This window comes from Myotis yumanensis, unplaced genomic scaffold (assembly GCF_028538775.1).
Source record: "Myotis yumanensis isolate MYYU_CA2020_CCGP unplaced genomic scaffold, mMyoYum1.0.hap1 SCAF_13, whole genome shotgun sequence".
Taxonomy (NCBI): domain Eukaryota; kingdom Metazoa; phylum Chordata; class Mammalia; order Chiroptera; family Vespertilionidae; genus Myotis; species Myotis yumanensis.
In genome coordinates this window covers 34025470-34046171 of record NW_027223764.1, presented here as the reverse complement: position 1 = coordinate 34046171, position 20702 = coordinate 34025470, and the positions used below count along the sequence as shown (strand labels likewise).

Genomic DNA, 20702 nt, shown 5'->3' with positions numbered 1-20702 from the left:
CCACACTAGCTGAGGAGCCAGTCCTAGACTGCAGCTAAATGGCTTCGTGTTCTGCCACTCTCTTCCAAGGAGGATGGGCAGGCAGCCTCAGGAGCCAATGAAGAGCTGCCTGGTCACGGTCCACCGTGGCAGGTGAGAGGGAGGCCTGTGGGAGATGCCTGACACAGCTCCCCACCTCCATCCTCTGTGTTCCTGTAGCATCAAAGGTGTCCTGCCAAGGCTCAGACCACCTGCCCGTCCTATGTGGATACGTGCAGGGTTACCAGGGTCCCGTCTCTATTGCTTTTTTAAAGATTGAGATATAATTGACAAATAACGTTATATTAGCTTCAGATGTACAGTATAATGATTCAATATGTGTATATATTGCAAAATGATTATCACAGCCCTAGCTGGCTTGGCTCAGTGGATAAAGCGTCAGCCTGCGGTCTGAAGGATCCCAGGTTCGATTCCGATTAAGGGCACATGCCTGGGTTGCCGGTTCGATCCCCAGTGGAGGGTGTGCAGGAGGCAGCCGATCAATGATTCCCTCTTGTCATTGATGTTCCTGACTCTCTCCTCCCTTCCTCTCTGAAATCAATAAAGAAATATATATTTTTTTAAATGATTATCACAATAATTCTAGTTACAATTTTTCTTTCTTGTGATGAGAACTTTTAAGATCTGCTCTCTTGGCGACTTTCAAATATATAATACAGCATTATTAACTATAATCGCCATGCTGCACATGACACTCCCAGGACTTATTTATTTTATAACTGGAATGTTGTACCTTCTGACCACCTTCAACCGTTTCGCCCATTCCCGAACCCCTTGTCAGTTTTTAGTTTAGAGGTCAATGTGGAGAGTGGCATTTGAGAACATAAGGAAGCTTGCAGTCTGGGAAGTTCAGAGGCTGTGTAGACGATTTGAAAGCGGATGGAAAGGAGAAGGTAGAAGGAGCAAGTAAGAAAAGGAAATAAAAAAGTGAGCTCACCTGGAATTGAAATTTTCAAGACCAGAAAGATGGAGAAGAAAACCGTGTAAGATGATTCATAACACTGCTTACTTCCTTCTTGATGCTTTCCCTGAGTAGCAACCATAAACCTTTCGATAATTTAACCCTATATCTAGCTCCCAAGACACACAAACAGAACTATTTACAGCAGGCACAATTTCATTGAATAATGCAAGCTAAACAGATATGGACCAAAAAGAGAGGAGACTAACATAAGGTCTTACCATAGAAAAATCTCTCAGGTTATCAAATTATCTGGAATGATCTGGTTCTTCTCAAGTGTCATGTTGGTTTGACTGTCACAGTGCAACATCCAAAGTTTTCATGCATTTCATCTTCTCCCAGATTTAACACCAGTTGGCCAAATTTTAAACAAAACCTGATCATGAGATTGTCCAAGCTTAAGAGATTTCCTCAAATATAAGGGATTTTATTTTTGACCATGTGTTTTCAAGAACAACTTTGGTTGATATTTTTAGCCATCTTGCCTGTTTTTAAAGTTGCATGCATTAATTTTTTTTTTATTCATCTCATCATCATCTACCACTCTTGAATGGTTAACTGTAAATACAACAGCCTCCGCTCCTTCAGTTCGGATAGGTCTTACACCTTGAACAGAAGCTCCTATGCCCGGGACAGCATGATGATCGAAGAACTCCTGGTGCCATCCAAAGAGCAGGTAGGCATTCTTTTTTTTAAAAAATATTCTTTGGTTTGTTAAACTTCCATTTGTATGTTTGAATCAAACTCTTTGTCCCATGACAAGAACTATATTTCTGCATGTTTGATTTTGCATTTGTAAATCTCTCTGTGTTGCCACTTAAAGAAAAAAAATTGTCAGCCCGGCTGGTGTTGCTCTGTGGTTGAGTGTCGATCTGGGTTGCAGGCTCAATCCCCAGCGTGGGGTGTGCAGGAGGCAGCTGATCAATGATTCTCTCTCTCATCATTGATATTTCTCTCTCTCTTCCTCTTCCTCCCTCTTTGAAATCAATAAAAATATATTTTTTAAAAATAAATTGTGCCATAAATGGAAATAACCCTCTCTTCCTCAGTGAGTCCCTAAAAATCTCACAGAGAAAAACTCATAAAGTCCTAGGCAAGGCATGACTCTCTTTTCTCATTTCTAGGTCTAATCTAGTTTAATTTTTAAAAAGAGTTCATAATAATAATTGTTAGCTAAAGTTATGTACATTATCCACATGAATGTTTGATTTTCCTAAACAAACTTTTTGTTAATCCTCACCTGAGGAGATTTTTTCAATTGATTTTTATTTTTTTAGAGTTGAAAGGGGGAGAAAGGGAGAGAAAGAGAGAGAAATATCGATGTGAGAGAGACACATTGATTGGTTACCTCCCCCAAGCACCTTGACCAGGGCTGGGGATCAAACCTGCAACCCAGATATGTGCCCTTGACCGGAAATCCAACCAGAGACTCTTGGGCGCATTGGCCAATGCTCTAATCACTGAGCAATGCTGGCCAGGGCTTCCTAAACAAAATTTGTATCATGTTGGAATTCGCTATAGTTGTTCTTAGCAAGTAAAGATTAGATTGGTTCATGTTTTTGATTCCTTAGTTTCAAAGGTGTGTAATGGGCCTTCTCAAGATGTGATAGTATTTTGCTTTCTACCAGAATCTCCACTAGGTTCACTTGGTGTTTGGGTGTTTCAATAATTGTGGTTGAATAGATAATTGGTTTAATACAAGAAGTCCCAGCAATGTAGTTCTGCTGCATATGGGCTCAGGATGGTTCATTATTCTAGAAACACACAATACCTAATTGTAAATTTGCATTCCTGAGTTGATGATGGATGAAACTGTTTGAAACATAAAGTTAATTTTGAAGGTGTCTTATAATATTGAACAATGTAGATGATTGGTGAAATGATGCTGGACTTACTCACTGCACAATGAAGGTGAATTTGAACAGATGAATTAGATGATAAGCAGAGAGTCAGAACTTCAGGACTCCCACTTGTCTGGAGAAGCTGATTTCCAGACACACAGATGTACATTGTGCTTCACAAGGATCTACAATAAACATTTTATTATTCTACACTCTCTAGAACATTCTTAGCTTCCAGGCCTTACAAGGAGAATACAGTGGCTATTCAGTTTTGTTTAGGCAAAAACACCCTTTGTGGAATGATTACAGGTACCATAGTTTGTCATGGTTTACGTGGGTGTTAACACTAAAAAATCACTTGTCTCAACTAATGAAGCTAAGGTCTTTGGTGTAAGGTGTTGTCCTGTTGTTGGTTGAGAAATTCTGAGGATCTCTTTGCTTGGTTGGCTGTGGTCATTATTCTAGTCAGATCATCCTGATCTCTTGATGTTCCCAATTGAAATGAGATGTTCATGGGTACATTGATAATAATTACAAGTGTAAAAATGCCTGTTATTCTCCATATCCTAAAGAAACCACACAAAGCTTATAAAATTGCAGGTGAAAATATATTCGTTGTGTATCAGTGACATTTTTCTCTTGTGTCAAACGTGTCTAGTTCTATACTGGAATAGCAAAATCCATGATTAAACTAATTATGGTTTATATTTCTGAATGTGTATTGGCTTTGTGGCAAGGACCTGAAATTGGGGTCACGATCACCATGACCTCACCATATTGCCACTACCACCACCATCCATCAATGCCACCATCACTTCCACCACCACCTCTGCCACCACCACCACCCTCACCTCCACCACTATTACCACCATAGTTACATTACCTCCCATGTTCAGCACAGCAACCGTAAAGTAAAATACTATAAATATTTGCAGTGTTGCAAGGTTGCAGACCGACTTCTGAGGGTCCTCACACCATTCCCTGTTAGCTTTTACCTAGACCGACTTACTCAAGTGGAATGAAAGGGCAGCATTTTCTCAGAATGAAGGATTTGTGAAAAATAAAGGGTAAAGAGAAGTTTTGAGACAAAACTGATGTCCTTTTGCTCATTTTGTTGCTGTTTCAATTTCTGTGGATGTCATGACACTCCTGTAGAACAGTCAGGGGAATGGAAGGCTTAAGACATCTTGAAACCTTTACAAAGGAGTCTGAAGCTGATAACTGCAGAAACAGGAAGTTGCTTTCTTTAATGACCACAGAGAATCCCATGGTCTGGCAAGCATGCCTTGTGGAAAGAGCATGTTTAATGAACATATAACCTAACTCCTGGCCACACTTTCATGATAAATTCCCCAGAGATTTGGAAAAAAAAGTGTGGAAGGCATAGAAACATTGTAGTGACAGTTGGGGGCATTTGAAAATTTACTGGCTATACTGTTAGGAAGTAGTTAATTTTTTAGCAGCTATAACAGTATTGCAGCTCTACAGGGGACTATCTCTATTCCATGTAGGGGTATGCATTGCTGAAGTTTTCAGGAATGAAGTAATTATTAAGTCAGCTATTTATTTTCAAGTAGTTCAGCAGGAAAAAAAAAGTGTATGTGTGTGAAGAGAGAGAGAGAGAGAAAAAAAAGCAAGTGCAGCAAAAATGTAATTGTTTAACCTAGGTGGAGTGTATATGGGTATTTCTTATACTGTTTTTTCAACTTTCTTATTTGTATGAACACCTTCAAAATAAAAAACTTGGAAGAAAGGGGAAAACAAATTCTGAAAGAGGTGTATTAACCTATTTAGTCCCAAGTGTCTCATTCATTATAGAAGAGAGAGAAAAGGCTAATTCTTCAAAAGAGAAGTTTCCAGAGGGGGGAGTCCAGTTACACTGTGTACGACTAGTGAGAAGCATTTACCTGAGCAGCTCATTTACACGCCTCCTATTAAAATTTAAGTACAAGAAGTATTAGTTTATGTCTATCATGCCTCTCAATCTAGATTTATAAACTTCAAAGCGGAGTTTCTCCACAGTATTGATTTTGTCTGAAAGCATGCAAGAGGTCTTCAATCCTTAGAATCCCTAAAGCAATGTTACTTGACTTACTGTCAGATTGAAAACTGCCCTGTCATTGCCCAAAGTTGCTTTGACAAGGTAAGGCGGAAAATGAATAAAAATGAACTCTCTGCACACTTTTTTCAGCATGAGTAGACCGCACCCCCACAGTGCCTAGTTTATTTTCCTGCTGCTGCAGATTAAGCAGTTTGCACATTAACCACAGTTACAGGACAGTTGAGACCCAGGGTAATTCCCACAGGCCCGCCACCTGTGTGGCTGGAGGCAGGTGGGGAGGCCAGCACTGGGGAGGAGAGTTGGGAGAAGCAAGTTGTCCTCCCTCCTTGCTGGGCCTTCATCGGGATTAGTCTGTAAACCACTCGGTCCTCCCTCCACCTCAGTCAAGAATAGACTCTTTTTTTTTTTTTTTACTGTGATATGGGGTTATCCATGAACTCCCGATTCTTTCACCTTTTAATCAAGAATCACCTTTCGATATGTTTCTGAAAATTATATGCAAATAAACCACATCTTGGCATTTGTCAGAAGATGGTATTTAAAGCAGTGACTCTCAGCCCTGACCACTGGTGAGAATCACCCAATAAACTTGTATTTATTTATTTAAAATATGTCTTTATTGATTTCAGAAAGGAAGGAAGAGGGAGAGCCAGGTAGAAACATCAATAATGAGAGAGAATCATTGATCAGCTGCCCCCTGCACGCCCCACACTGGCAATCGAGCCCACAAATCAGGTATATGCCCTGACCGGGAATTGAACCATGACCTCCTGGTTCATAGGTCAGTGCTCAACCACTGAGCCATGCTGACTGGGCACCCAAAGAACTTTTAAAAAAACGATAGCTAAGTTCAGATTCAATGGATCTGGGTGGGGCCTGGGCCTCGCATTTTTCAATGCACCCAGAATTGAAAAGCACCGGTTCCTGGTGAGAGCACACATTGGAACCGTCTGTGGCTGCTTGGAAAACAAGATGCCGACAGAATCAGAATCTCCCTGATGGGATCCTTGGGCATGTGTGTGTTTCTAACGCTGCACGGGCTATTCTGGAATGCGTCTCTAAGTAGGAATCACTGATTTAGAGCACTCTGCCTCGCATCTTCTTGTATATGACCAGTCAACGTCTAATGTATTTGTTTTATAAGCTCAGAGTTGTGCATGTCAGGTAGTCTTTAGAGCAAGCATTCTTGGAAGCATTCCTTTCCAAATAGGTGGTAATAAGGAAAAGAGATGACTCGAAGCTGAAGCGCAGTCTCCTGACATAATTCTGGGAGGCACTCTCTGGTGCTGCAGTCTATGATCCAGGTCAGCCGGGCCTCATCACATCAGTGGAGGACTAGTCATTAGAGGCCATAAGCGTCAGGAGATATGGTGGCGATGCTTATGGTGAGGATGGTGAAAACAGCTAATTTTGAGCTCCTATTACACGCCAGGCACTATTCTAAGTTTTACCAGCATTAACTCCTATACCCTTCTCAAAAGTCCTATGAGATAATTTCTTGGCTCCATTGAAAAGATGAAGAAACTGAAGTGCACAGGCAGATGCCGTGACTTACCCCAGGGGACACAGCTGGTAAATGGCAGACAGCCACTGGCCATCTGGCCCCAGGTTGCCTCCTTTTAATACTAATCCACAATTACACTGCACATCTGCATTGCCTAGTGTGAGGGAGTGAGAAGGCAGCCAGCAGAGAGCCCAGCCTTGACTTTCCACCTTCCAGGATCTCATACTTGTTAGTATTCTCAATATGGGTGTGGTACCTCCCTGGCCAGGTGGTACAGTTGGTTGGAGCATCGTTCCATATACCAAAAGTCTTGTGGGTTCAGGACACATACCTAGGTTGTGGGTTCAAACCCCAGTCAGTAAGCATATAGAAGGCAACCAATTGATGTTTCATATCAATTTTTTTCTCTCTCTCTCTCCCTTCCTCTCTCTCTAAAGAAATCACTAAAAAGAACCTATCCTTGGGTAAGGATTAAAAAAAATTAACTACACATGCTTGTAAAAAAATATATATGGGTGTGGTACCATCTTCTTTATCCATTTTTTGCATGAAAGATTATGTTTAGACATGTGTTCTTTATTATGCTTATTTCTAATTCCAATAATAAGTTCTAATTTAATATGCTTTAAAAGGAACCGACAACTTACATTCAGCAACGAGTCATGAAAATTATGGAGAAAATTATTCTGCTTAAAATTACGGCATATGAGACATCATTAAATGAATGGAAATACTCAACCTTTGCATGAAAATGAGGTAGAACACATGATAGTGGTCTAAGAAAAATACTTTGAAGGATAACTAATTAATTATATTTCCTTTGAATGACCCTAGAAGTAGTTGTAAGACCGAGGGATGTATATTGCCAGCAGAACATTTACTTCACTGTGATTTCTGGTGGTTGTTCCAAGATGGGAGGAGAGCAGAAATCACAGACATGGGTTGTTTTTGCCTGCATGCACCAATTCCACTGTCTTTACGTGGGCATCCTAGGGTCTGATGCCAAAACTTCTGCCCCCCTCATTTCTCAGTCATGTAGTTGAGAAGGGGTTGAAATCCCTCCCTCTCCTCCAAGGATGAACCCCAAACCTGGCCCTTCAGAGCATTCCTTTCCCCAGATTACAATAATGACGTTAGGAAGAAATGTAAAATCTTAGCCAGTCTAATGAGACTTAAATTTGAGACTTTGTCTAGCCTTTTGGGGATTGCTAAGCTATGAGGATGATGTAAACCCAATGCTGCTGGGGCTGCAGCATGCAGACCAAGGATCCCTACCATCTTCTGAGCCATGGCTGGCCTCAGCCACGCCTATAGTTAGTACCATCCAGACTTTCCCACTGTATAAACAGGTAAATTAATCTCAATCTCCCCCCCTCCTGCCCCTAGGGAGAGGGTGTCTTAAACCAGTTTAATTTGGGTTTCTGTCCTCGCTTGCTGTTGGTGGTCATCAAACCTGGCATGAACAGCCACATTATCAAGGGCCATGTGCAAAGTCTTCTAGCATCTTAAAGTGCTGCCTAGCCTTGAAATTCTATTATTTTATGTTTTCTCTCTAGAAATAAATCTAATTTTAACAAAATTAAAAGAAAATGAGCTGTGATTTAAGAGACAAGCTATAAACTTGGGTGTTCCCAAGCCAAAAAAAAAAAAAAAAACCGTTAGAAAGGCATTCTTTGCCAGCTGATCACTAAGAAATGAGCACCTTCCGTTTTCTTTCCGTTCTGTTGATAGAGGGGCAGTATGTTAAGGAGAAGAGAGAAATGGGACAACTGTGCAACTCTGTCCCACTAATTAGACTGCTTTTATTTTGTGGGCTTTCTCTCTCAGACCAGATTTACCCAAGTGTTTAATGCCTAAGAGGACAAGTGGCAGGGATTCAAAGGGTGACCAGTTTAGAAGGCTTAACTAAGGCGGTGGTAACAGTTGCACTGGCTATTTGAATGGTAACTGTGGAGAGGACTCTGTGGTTTATATTATATTACATTATATTATATTATATTATATACTAGAGGCCTGGTGCACAAAAATTTGTGCACTGGGGGGGGGGGGGGGGTCCCCCGGCCCGGCCTGTGCCCTCTCACAGTCTGGGACCCCTCGGGAGATAACGACCTGCTGGCTTAGGCCTGCTCCCAGGTGGCAGAGGGCACGCCCAATCCCTAGGTGCAGCCCCTGGTCAGGCTCAGAGCAGGGCCGATTGGGGAGTTGGAGCGCTGCCCCGTCATGCACAGAGCAGGGCGGATCGGGAGGTTGCAATGCCACCCTCAGGGTAGACTGATTGGGGGGTTGGGGCACCGCCCCCTGTTACACTCAAGGCAGGGTCGATGGGGAGGTTGCTGCGCCACCCCCTGTCACGCACCGAGCAGGGCCGATCAGGGGGTTGAGGCGCTGCCCCCTGTCACTCACAGAGCAGGGCCCATCAGGGGGTTGAGGAGCTCCCCCCTGTCACTCACAGAGTAGGGCCGATAGGGGAGCTGGGGCACTGCTCCCTGTCACGCACAGAGCAGGGCCCATCAGGGGTGTTGGGACTCCGTACCCTGTCACGCACAGAGCAGGGCCGATCAGGGGGTTGAGGAGCTGCACCCTGTCACACTCAGGGCAGGGCCAATGGGGAGGTTATGGTTCTACCCTGTTACACACAGAGCAGGGCCCGTGGGGGCGGGGGGTTGGGGCACCGCACCCTGTCACACACAGAGCAGGGCTGATCAGGGGGTTGGTGCACTGCGCCCTGTCACACACAGAGCTGCAGGGCAATCGGGGGATTGGGGAGCTCCCCCCCTATCAGGCACAGAGCAGGGCTGATCAGGGGGTTTGGGCGCTGCCCCCTGTCACGCTGATCCCGATGCCGGGAGCCTCGCTGCTCCGCTGATCCCAGTGCCGGGAGCCTCGCTGCTCCGCTGATCCTGGTGCTGGGAGGCATATTACCCTTTTACTATATAGGATAGAGGCCTGGTGCATGGGTGGGGGCCGGCTGGTTTGCCCTGAAGGGTGTCCTGGATCAGGGTGGGGGTCCCCACTGGGATGCCTGGCCAGTCTGGGTGAGGGGCTGAGGGCTGTTTTCCCTCTGGCAGTTGACTAAAAGCTCCCAACCGCTCCTTGTTTTCTTTTTTTTTTTTTTATTCTGGGCCAGCTTTAGCTCTGAGGCCTCGCTGCTGAAAACATGGATACAATGTTGCGGTCCGGGGCTGACTGAAAGCCGGTTTTGTTTAGCTTCTTATTTGCAACATAGTAATAGTTGCTTAGAGTTGCAGTTGAGAGTCTGGCAAGTGAGGCGGGGAACCTTGGAGTCTGCAGTTCCTGGAGGAAGCAAGCCTCCCTGCTCGCTTCAGTGCATGGCTGCCGGCCGCCATCTTGGCTGACAGTTAATTTGCATAAGGATATGCTGATTAGCCAATGGGAAGGGTAGTGGTCGTACGCCAATTACCATGTTTCTCTTTTATTAGTGTAGATTATACTAGGAGCCCAACGCGCATTTCGAAATCGCGTGGCGCCGCCCACCCTCGAGTCGCCGGTCTGGCCCTGCCTTGCTCCCCGGGCCCCGCAGTAGCCATAGCCACTGACGTTCCAGCCCTGCCTCCCTCTCTGGCCCTTGAAGCAGCCACGGCCGCTGCTGACCAGGCCCTCCCCCAGTGCAGGCAGAGTTCCCTGCCGCCCCACCCCTGACACTGTGTGCACAGCCTCCTCCTGTCAGGTTGACCCATTACAGCATCCCAGTTAATTAGCATTATACATATATATATACATACTAGGGGCCCAGTGCGAGAACTCGTGCACCTTGAAAGGAATTGTGAGCCATGAGGCTGCAGTGGGCACAGGGGCAGGTCTCAGCCCATCCTCCGCGCCCCCACCCGGCCCCTCCCGCCACAGTCCCTGGTCCCCTGTCTGCCTGCAGCCTTGCTCCTGCTGCTACAGCTCCCACACGCTGACAGCACGGAGTGATTGGGGCTGGTGCCATCAGCAAGTGCAAGCAGTGGCTGCTGCCCCGATCGCCCCCGAGGAGCAGGGGGAGGTGGAGAAGTCCTCAGGAGCAATCGGGGCCGGCAGCCGCTGCTCACACCAGCTGACGGTGCTGAGCAATCAGGACGGGTGTGGGCGCCGGCAGTGGGTATGAGTGGCAGCTCTGGCACTGGCAGCAGGTGTGAGCACTGGGCGGGACCGTGGCATGCGGGAGCAAAGAATTTTCAGTAACCACCAGAGGATCGCCCCGATGACAGCAACTGGTGCCCCACCTTGGTTTGGCACCCCTGCTCACCTGCTCCACCATCCTGCCGCAGCCAACGCCCACCATGTTCTGCACTCTGCCACCTGCTGCCTACGCCCACCATGTTCTGCATGTGCCCCTGGTGGTCAGCGTACATCATAGCGACCAGTTGTTCGGTTGCTCTGCCATTCTATTTACATATTAGCCTTTTATTATATAGTATTAATAGCCTTATTAGAGCCTTCCCCTACCTGAAGGCAATTGTCACATTGTAACTCTTATTTACCTCAGAGCCTAGGATTCTAACTCCTTTGGGTTAGATGGGGCCTTTTTTGAGGCTAAGTAAGGATGATCTCATGTATATTTAGTCATAGATTGTGTGATATACTACTTAATATGTTAGTAAGGCATGTGCAAATTGGAGGGTTCTTCAGGAGAAATTGCACATATATTTTTTCAAGACCTAGCAATTTTCAGTTATCTCAGTAATAGAAGAACAATGCCTAACTCAAAAGGTTGGTTATGATAATAGGTTTCCTTCTCTACCTCTCAAGCCCCTTCCACACACTCCTAACCCCCATACACACACCCTTCCCCACATCAGCAGATTTACCTTCCCGCAAGTTTCGTTCATTTACACTCGTTTCTCAGGGGCTCTAAAAAATGTGCATGGTGGCAAAAGGTAGCCAGCCTGGGATTAAAGATTTGCTAGAGATAGTCCCCCACAAGATAAGCACCTTTGACTACTGACATTTAATACGCTGCTTTTTCTCTTCCAAGTGCTTCGCCAGCATTACTCAGGTGATCCGTTCAACACTCTGGCAGATTGGTCAGCAAGATTACAGATTTTTTTTGTCAGTGTTGTGACTTAAGCTAGTACAGTTCCTTTAGGCATCTTGAGTGGGATGTTGATGTTTTAACGTTCTCAGCTTCCACCCTGACCTTGATTCACCTTACTTTGTTGAAGTTGGTAGCTAAGTTATCTGGAAATCAATCAGATTGGAAGTCCCAAAGAACCCAGCCTCATTCTGGTTTAGTAGTCTCAAATAGGTCTTAAGAGGTAATAATAGTTGACTTCAAGAAAAGAAATACTTTTAAAAAAAAGAGTCTGCTTTAGTAAGTTTTACTTGATTTTGCTGCCTGAATCAGGTTTTCTTTTATGAAATCCTTATTTTAAGATGTAAAACACGATGCTTTGACATATGTCTACATTGTGAAATGATTTCCACAATCAAACTAATTTATATATCGCCTTCAATAGTTATCATTTATTTTGTGTGATAAGAACACTTCAGATCTACTGTCTTAGCAAATTTCAAGTATATAATACATTATCATTAGCTACAGTTACCATGCAGTACATTGGGTTTCCAGAACTTATTCATCTTATAACTGAAAGTTTATACCCTTTGATCAATATCTGCCCTTTCCCCCCACCCCACAAGCCTCTGGTAACCACCATTCTGTTCTCTGTGACTATGAATGATATATTTTTTTTAAAAGATGGCATTCATTCTTAAAAGAATTTTTCCAAATAGTTGTGCTGATTCCCAAACAGACCTACTCTCTATGTCAGTACCAGCTTGCCATTTCTTTCGCTTAATATCCACTCTCAATCACAATAATTACTGGACTTAGTGCAGTACCTGTCACAACATTTTGTCAAATTAATCTTCTCATTTCATGCTTTTGCCACCTTATGAATTAGGTATTATTATTGCTACCTTACAGTCCAAGAGACTGGGGCTGGGAGGAGCATGTCACTCACCCAGTGTCACCTTAGATGGCATGAGATGGTAGAACTGAGAAGAGAATTTGTCTGATGTCTACTTGAACCCATTCTGCTGACCACTAAGCTGCAGGGCCACTCTAATGAGGAAGTGGGGTAGACCTGGGTAAAGTTAATTCGCCTCAGGAAGAGTTGGGGTTTAGATAAATATTTGTCACAGCCAAAATATCCCTTTACTTGTTAATCCAATAGGGATTAACATCTCTGTAGTCTGATAAGGCGTATGCTATCCTAAAAAGCTACAAAGATGGCTGCAATGTTATTAAATTTAAGAAATAAATGATCTTCCATTGTAGCAAACAAACAAACAAACCTGGGAGTATTAGCATGATTATTATCTGTGCTTTTGTTTGCATAGCAATTTAGAATTTCAGAATTGCTTTCGAATTACTTGGGTCATTCGTCGTCTCAGTGAATTTGGGCAGTTAATATTATGTACCCATTACCCTAATGCAGGAATGGAGGTTCAGTGAGGTTTTTATGATTTGCCATTCACTGGGCTATGAAGTGACACAGCCCAAGTCATCTATATGTCTAAGGAAAGGGTGGGAGCCTTTTTTCTGCCAAGGGCTATTTGGATATTTATACCATCATTCATGAGCCATACAAAATTATCAACTTAAAAATTAGCCTGCTATATTTGGTCAAGCATTTAATTAACTCACCCCTAATGCCTTGGCAGGGCTGGACCAAATGATTTCTTGCCTTACACGGCCCTCGGGGCAGACGTTCCCCACCCCTGGTCTAAGGGAACTGACACCCACCTGGGTTCCCCTGCTCTGGTCCTGTCAAGGCCTCCAGTTAATCTGCTGGCTTCCGGGGCAGCAAGGTTCACAGACAAGAACTGGTGTCATTCAACACGGGGGGCTGACAGCAGCCTGGAGAAGCATCCAGTATTGGAGCTGAGTAGATTTCTCTTTCTTTTCCTTGCACATACTTTCTTGTCTCCTGCCTCTCTTCTTCCATGCCTGGACATTTATTTATATCCAGACGTGGGCCTTCGGGTGTGTCCTCGTTTGTAAAGCCAGTGTGTCCTTGCTCTCCTCTTTCCTCTGGTGAATAGGGCTAGTGAGAATCTATTTGGGGAAAGTATTAAGCTCTTGGAGACAGTGATATCATCATTAGTCAGGCTTTGGACTCTATTAAGTAATATGCATTTTGATTTTAATAGTATCCTTGATATCACTGCCAACATTGAAAATGATGTGCTTACTTATATCATTTTTGACATGGAAGTATAAGGTCTTATTCAGTCAATGTGAATGTTTCCTTAATGTACTGTTCTACTAAAGCCAGCCACTGGTGGGTTTTTACCTTGTTTTGTCAAATGTTCTGAGTTTCTCTCTGAACTTGAGTTTCCTCATCTGTAAAATGGGTATAATATTACCTCCCAAAGCTTCCATGTTCTGAGGACTCAAAGAACAAATGAATGGAAAGGCCTAGTGATAACTGCTGTTAACATGGGAACGTAAACATTTTTGAGTCCGTAAATAAGACCGAGGCATTTATAAGATGCATTCTTCTTACTGAACGGGCTCTGTTGATTAGGTGCATACAACTGTAAATGGTCAGTGCTCACACTGGGATACCTTTGCTTCTGCTGTACTTTCCCCACAGATTACCAGATTTTAGCAAATGAGCTACTATAAACAAAAGTCCTTTAAAAAGTAGAAACTACTACACGTATAAGGAGACACTATAATTTCAGGCCAACTTGGTGCCAGATTTTTTATGTGTGTTTTAATTTAATCTCCATATCAACCAAACCTCAATTTGAAAATGAGAAAAGTTAAGAAACATGCTAAGGGTCATGAAATATGCAAGTAATGTCAGGCATCTCCAAAGGGGCTTTCAATAATAAAGATAAGAAAGGTCCGAGGCAAAATATTTTATTTATTCCCAATGAAGGCCAGGTTGAGGGCTGGCTTAGTGTCTGAGCCAAGTGGGTCTGCTAACTGAGCCTATGAAATTGGCAGACGCCCTGCCCAGAGGCCAGCATCACCAGCCCAGGCACAGGGAGCAGAGGAGGATGTCTGTGCTCCGTGACCAAGCTCAGGCCCAAGAGGGTGAAAATTAGATCTGAGCAGAGCCTTCCCAGCTACCTTTCCCAAATTTACCACTCAGATAAATCACTCCACATTTTAAGGGTCAAAAGGAATATAAAGGGAGAGGGAGAGGCCCAAGTTACACAATGGAGTTGCCATTCCAAAATGGAAAACTTGGGAGTGGGAAAGAAGTGTTCTCCACTAGCAAGTGGCAAAGGCCATTTTCAGATCCAAGTCTGTGACTAAACTTCAAAGCCAATGTTTTCCATTAAACCCTGGGAACACCCCTACTTGCTGTGGGAAACTCAAGAGCCAACTCTATTTCATCTCTTTTAACCATCATCACATGTGATGTCCTATTTATCACTTTAAATGTCTATTTGATCCGTAACCAAGTAGGGGAAAGCTCTCTGTTGGTAGCATGGTGCCATGCACAACATTTTGAAATTCATAATGTTTGTGAAATTAAACAGTTCAAATTTCCCATTTCAGCTTTAAGTAAAAGTTAATCTGTAGAAATAAGTATTCAGAGATGGGTCACTTGGAAATGAAGCCACCAATTCATTCTCTTTCTGTAAAGACCATAGGTTCTGTTGAATTGCTGTGTTTTTTATGTAGGCGGATGCATTGCAGGAAGAGCATTTTGTGTGTCTGTATTGAGGTTATTAGAATTGTTAGGTCTTCCCATAAACCTAAGCAGACCTCTATGAAAAAAATAACTGGGACCAAACTGGGACATGGAGCTGATTGTTTTAAACAAGTATATTTGTTCATTATACATCTGTTCATCTGTGTTAAGATGGAGTTTCAGTGAGTGGCTAAGGGTTGGGAGGGGAAAGGAGTTGGGAATAACTCGAAGGGGTGTGGAATCCCAGTGTGCTGGCGTACTCCCGCTTCGATAAATATTGCATGATGGTGCTGATACCTTTTTGTGTGATATATTCATTGTTTCAATAATTAATGTCACCAGTGCATGTTTCTAAGCCTGCCAAAGGTAAATAATTTACTGTAATTACCAAAGAAGAGTGATATTATTTATTTATTAGAACTTTAAAAAAAATAAATAGGGTTCCTTTGTGAAAAGTAACCTCAGGGCCTCAAATGCAGAAGTTGCAGTTTGCTGAAAAGTAAAGTTAGCAGCGCCACCCACTTTCTATTGAATATTTGGCCCTGCTCTGAAGCTAGGTTACTTGGGGTCTCCAAAAGTCAGTAAAATGGGTAAATAAGGCCAGACTAGAATTAACACCTAAGCTTCGGTTTACCCGCATAGAATGTGGGGACTTTCTGAAGTGATGCGCTGCTCTGTTGGGGTTAGGACCTTGGATCTGTGGGCTCCTATTAACGCCATTCATTGCACATTTGTCCACTGAATGTGTCTTCTCATTGAATGCTGAGAAAACTGTTCCTCATTCATTTTTGTATTTTTCTAGGATCTAGATAGGATAGTGGCTTGCACATAAGTGCTCTACAATTTTTTTTTCTTCCCAATCTGATTTCAGGGCTTTAAAAAAAAAAAAAAAGATCTTAGTAATTCAGAGTAATTTTTAAAATTTTAAGCTTTATTATTATCGAGGTTTATACAAGCCAGTAAAAAGTCATGCCGTTTTATAAGACATACTCATTAGGGGGAACAAAAGTATCTTCTCTCCAGAGACAAATGCTTAGCATACCTTTTGAGACCTTTATTATACGCTTTCATGTCTCTAAATAATATGTATGTTGCTTCTTGTTGGCTTTTCCTCATTTCAGGAATTTTCTTTTTATTGACTCACCAAAATGGAAGATGAAGCTCTCATTTTTTAAACAACTCTTCTCTCCCACAATACATACTTCCCACCCCCCCTAAACCGTTGCATTTTATTTTGGTTATACCAGTATGTGTTTAATGCGTCTATTGTTATGCCTACGTCATGTTATTTACAGGTACGAAGTATGTTATGATTGCATTTTCTTTTTGGTACAGTATTTGCTTCCCCTAAGTTCTCTCGTTTGGTTGTTGCTCTCTGTACAAATCACTAGTCCATCCCACACACTCCTCCCCAGTTGTGAAAAATCTCCTCCCCGTATGTTCGCACTTATTAGGTGATCTATAAATTTCATCTTCTGAATTCATCTCCCCTAGAGCTTTCTTAGTGGTCACGTTCCTTAGAGGCCCCTGTAACAGAGCCCTCCTGATTCTTCCTCCATCGTCACCATGGAAACTCCCTGTTTTTGTATTAGACCCTATGTCAGTGATGGTGAACCTATGACACGCGTGTCAGAGGTGACACACGAACTCATTTTTTTGGTTGATTTTCCTTTGTTAAATGGCATTTAAATATATAAAGTAAATGTCAAAAATATAAGTCTTTGTTTTACTATGGTTGCAAATATCAAAAAATTTCTATATGTGACACGGCACCAGAGTTAGGTTAGGGTTTTTCAAAATGCTGACACGCCGAGCTCAAAAGGTTCACCATCACTGCCCTATGTCTTACTTGGTTTAAGCCTCTGTTTTGGTGGAGTATATCTTTCAATAGTTTCCTTTACAGAGTGCATCACATATGTATCTTTTTATGAGGTTTCATATATCTGAAAATAATTCTATTCTTAATTTTTGTACTTTTTGTTCGTTTGGCTGGTTATAGAATCTTGGGTTGAAAATCATTTCCTCTCAGAACATTGAAGGAATTGCTCCATGGCCTTGCCTTTAACTTCAATTTTTGCTCTTAAAATCTGGTGGAAGTTTGTCACCTGTGACCATTTTCCTCTCTAAAATTTGGAGAATCATTCTGTTTCTTCGAGTTTGGAAGTGGGGTTTCTATTTCTCCCTAGTTCTGGTCATTCTGTGGGTCCTTTTACTCTGGGAACCTGTCGTCAGCTCTGGGAAATTTTCTTGAATTATTTCCTTGACTTCTTTATTTTACTATGTTTCTCTTTTTAGAACTTTTTTTTTTTTTTTTTTTGGCGAGAGACAGAAGATTTGAAATTCTAAACCGATTCTCTGCTTTCTTACATATTCTCTCCTATTTTTTATTTTAATCTTCCTCTAATTTCCAGGCATTCTTTTCAACTTTAATGCTATCATATTTTTTACTATCTTTGAGTTCTGTCATTTAATGGAGCATCAGTAGGAAGCAACTCTTGAACAGGACAAAAATTGAGATTGATCTTACTTTTGGTCTGTGGGATAATATCTTATATCGGATTTAAAATGTTCTTAGCCATTCTCTATTCAAATATAACTTTTGCTTTATTCTCCTCTTCTAAATTACTTACGTTAGAATTTTTCACTGTGTTGCACATGTCTCATACTATGTTCTGTATTTTCCATTCTCTTTTAAAAACATCTATCCTTCATTTTGTATAGTTTTCCATTTATGCTTCCAATTCACTAACCCCATTTTCTGTTGTGTCTAGTCCGGAACTAACATTATATTTAGAACTGGACAAATGCCCATTCGATTCTTTCTTACATGTATTCCATACTCTGTTAAATTATCCTCTTTTTTTCTCTCTCCTTATTTTCTTAAACATACTAATCATAGTTACTTCAAGTTCTTATTAGCTTACTTCAAAATGTAGGATGACCTGGAGTCTATAGTATCTGGGTGTGTTGTGTTTTTTTCCTGTTTTTGTTCATGTGCTCTTGGCCATGCCTGGCAGTTTTGTATTGCGTGCTGGACATGATGTGTGAAACAGATGCAGACGCGGCACGCCCGATGCTGCTCTAGGCCTCCACAGAGGATTCACCCTCCCTCTGCTTGGCAAACAGTGGTGGCTGGTTATCTAATCCTATCAGGGAGTCTGCTGAAATGAGGCTGGTTTGTAGCTCTGCTTAAGTGGAGACTGCCTCTGGTTTGTCCCTGGTCCCTTGGGGTCTTTACTTAAAACTCTGGTGTGATTTTCCAGTCTCCTCTCCCGACAAGTCCCAAACTCTCAATCTATTTCTCATGAAACTGCCACAAAGCTCCATGAGCCTTTCAGATTTTCTGGTGAGCCTGTTCTGCCCAGCCCCAGAATTCTGCCAGTGTCCTAACGGAGAGCACGCTGGAGGCGTCCCAAATCTCCACCGAACTCCTTTGATTTTTCTATTCCCCAACAACAGCCCCTGCAGGTACAAAAGCCCCCATTCGGTCTGCACTGGTACTTGAGAAATGCCCCCAATTTAAAAGTGGCAACAAAACGCCAGCACGAGTGTTGGAGACCTTCCCCTCTCCCAAGTCCAGCTCCTCCAGTTCATGCCCCAGCTGTTCTCTGCCACACTCAGATATGATTTCCATATTTATCTGACTTGGCGGCAGCAGCAGGCTACTCTGCCCCACTTGGAGACAGAAGTCGTCAAGACTCAATGTTTTCTTTTCTTTTTGAAATTTGGGAAAGAATTTTACAACTGTTGTAGGATTAATTTGAAGATGTGTTGAAGTGCTTAAAGGCATGGTTAGAATTATTCCTCGATTCCTCTTGCTATGCCAATTACTCCAGATGCTTTCTTAAAGGATTGAAATAACCTCTGTTTTCCAATTCTTGAAATGTCTGTGTAGACCGGTAGTGGAGTGTATATAAATTATTTATTGTGAATATAGACTACCTGGACTGACAGAGACATATAGGTATATTTTGTAAGTGCAGAGAAAACCAATGTTTTGTGTGGGTTGTTGATGCAATCTATCATTTCCTTTTTCAGCACCTAACATTCACAAGAGAATTTGACTCAGATTCTCTTAGACACTATAGCTGGGCTGCAGACACCTTGGACAATGTCAATCTTGTCTCAAGTCCTGTTCATTCTGGGTAAGTAACCTAAAGGCACTTTTCTTTATCCTGTGAAGCTAGCATTGCATTTAATATTGCAGTTATGAACTCATATTGACGAACTTTATTTGTATGAAATATTGATCTTCTATAGGACTTAATTAGTGAGTGTATGTGGCATACTTTATAACTCATTAGTGAATATTTTTAAGCAAATGTGTATATCTATTTTTATTAATAGAGAAGCACAGTGTTAGAAAGGAAATTCATTGAAGTTTTGGTGCCAATTATGTATGGCCATTTCTCTTAATTTTACTTTATTCAAATGAAATTTTCCCCTAAATATCTGATGTGATTGTCCTTTCTAATAAAAAGATATATAATCTTTCTATTAATTTATCTCATTGTTTCGTTACCCACCTTGGGGATCTTGGGTTCCCCAAGACAGAACTCAAACAGAAACCCCAGAGACATTTCCAGACAGATTTTATTAAGCTTATGCTCAAGCACAAGGGAGGCAGCACGGAGGGAAGGGCCTCTGAACTGACTTGGGGACTGGGTCTGCTTGGCTGATTTTATAAACTGGGGACAAAGTGGGCAGACTTTTTGAAAAAGGCGGGCTTGGGGAATTTTTCATTTCAGGTTTGGGGGGACTTGCCTTTCCAGCCGCCTGGCCTGTAACTGCGTTTCCACCTGCAGCTGTGGGGGCAAGGTGCCAGACTGCTCCTTACTGCCGCCCTAGGAAGGTCCTCTAGAGTCAAAGCTTGATCCACTGCGCATGTTTAAGCAGGCCAGGGAGACAGTCAGCTGCCTCTTCGTTCTTGAGTACAGAGTGGAGTGTGGTTACATTTTTGTGGTCAGCTTATCACAAAATCCATGCGACCATCTAGTCTCGCCTTGGCTTCATGGCTACCTGGTATTTTCTGTCCCCTGCCTCACACCCCTGTGCTGGTCTCGGCTTGATTTGACGCTTTGCTTCAAATGATAGATGGATTTCACTCAAAAGTTTAGTTTTTAAATAAGCAGTAAACTCTGGTGTTCTTATATTTTTCTCGTATGATATAGGCCTCTGATTTGACAAATGATCAATTTTGTGTGATTTTCCTTTAAAAAGAAAATATAAACTTGAAACCTCTAGATCAGCGGTCCTCAACCTGTGGGTCAAGACCCCTTTGGGGGTCAAACGACCCTTTCACAGGGGTCGCCTAAATACATCCTGCATATCAGATATTTACATTATGATTCATAACAGTAGCAAAATTACAGTGATGAAGTAGCAATGAAAATAATTTTATGGTTGGGGGTCATTACAACATGAGGAACTGTATTAAAGGGTTGCAGCATTAGAAAGGTTGAGAACCACTGCTCTAGATCAAGTTTGGTCCCCTTCTGCATTCCTGAAATGAAGTTATAATTGTGTTAAATTACAATTAGAAAAGAGAAATGAGTTTTTAAAAGGATATAGAGAAATCCACTTTTAAAAAAATCAATGTGCCACGGTAGGTCCATGAGAAGTTCTATGGTGAGAA

The 20702-nt window shown here is 42.4% G+C and overlaps 1 protein-coding gene across 3 annotated transcripts in view; it reads left to right on the top strand.

Moving 5' to 3' along the window:
• Window positions 1-20702, top strand: part of ANK3 (ankyrin 3) — a 469334-nt gene that overhangs the window by 380214 nt on the left and 68418 nt on the right. For all 3 annotated transcript variants that reach the window (XM_070432806.1, XM_070432805.1, XM_070432807.1), the window contains 2 exons: window positions 1574-1676; window positions 19106-19212. In XM_070432806.1, the coding sequence (XP_070288907.1) occupies window positions 1574-1676; window positions 19106-19212 (210 nt within the window). The remainder of the gene's footprint in view (window positions 1-1573; window positions 1677-19105; window positions 19213-20702) is intronic.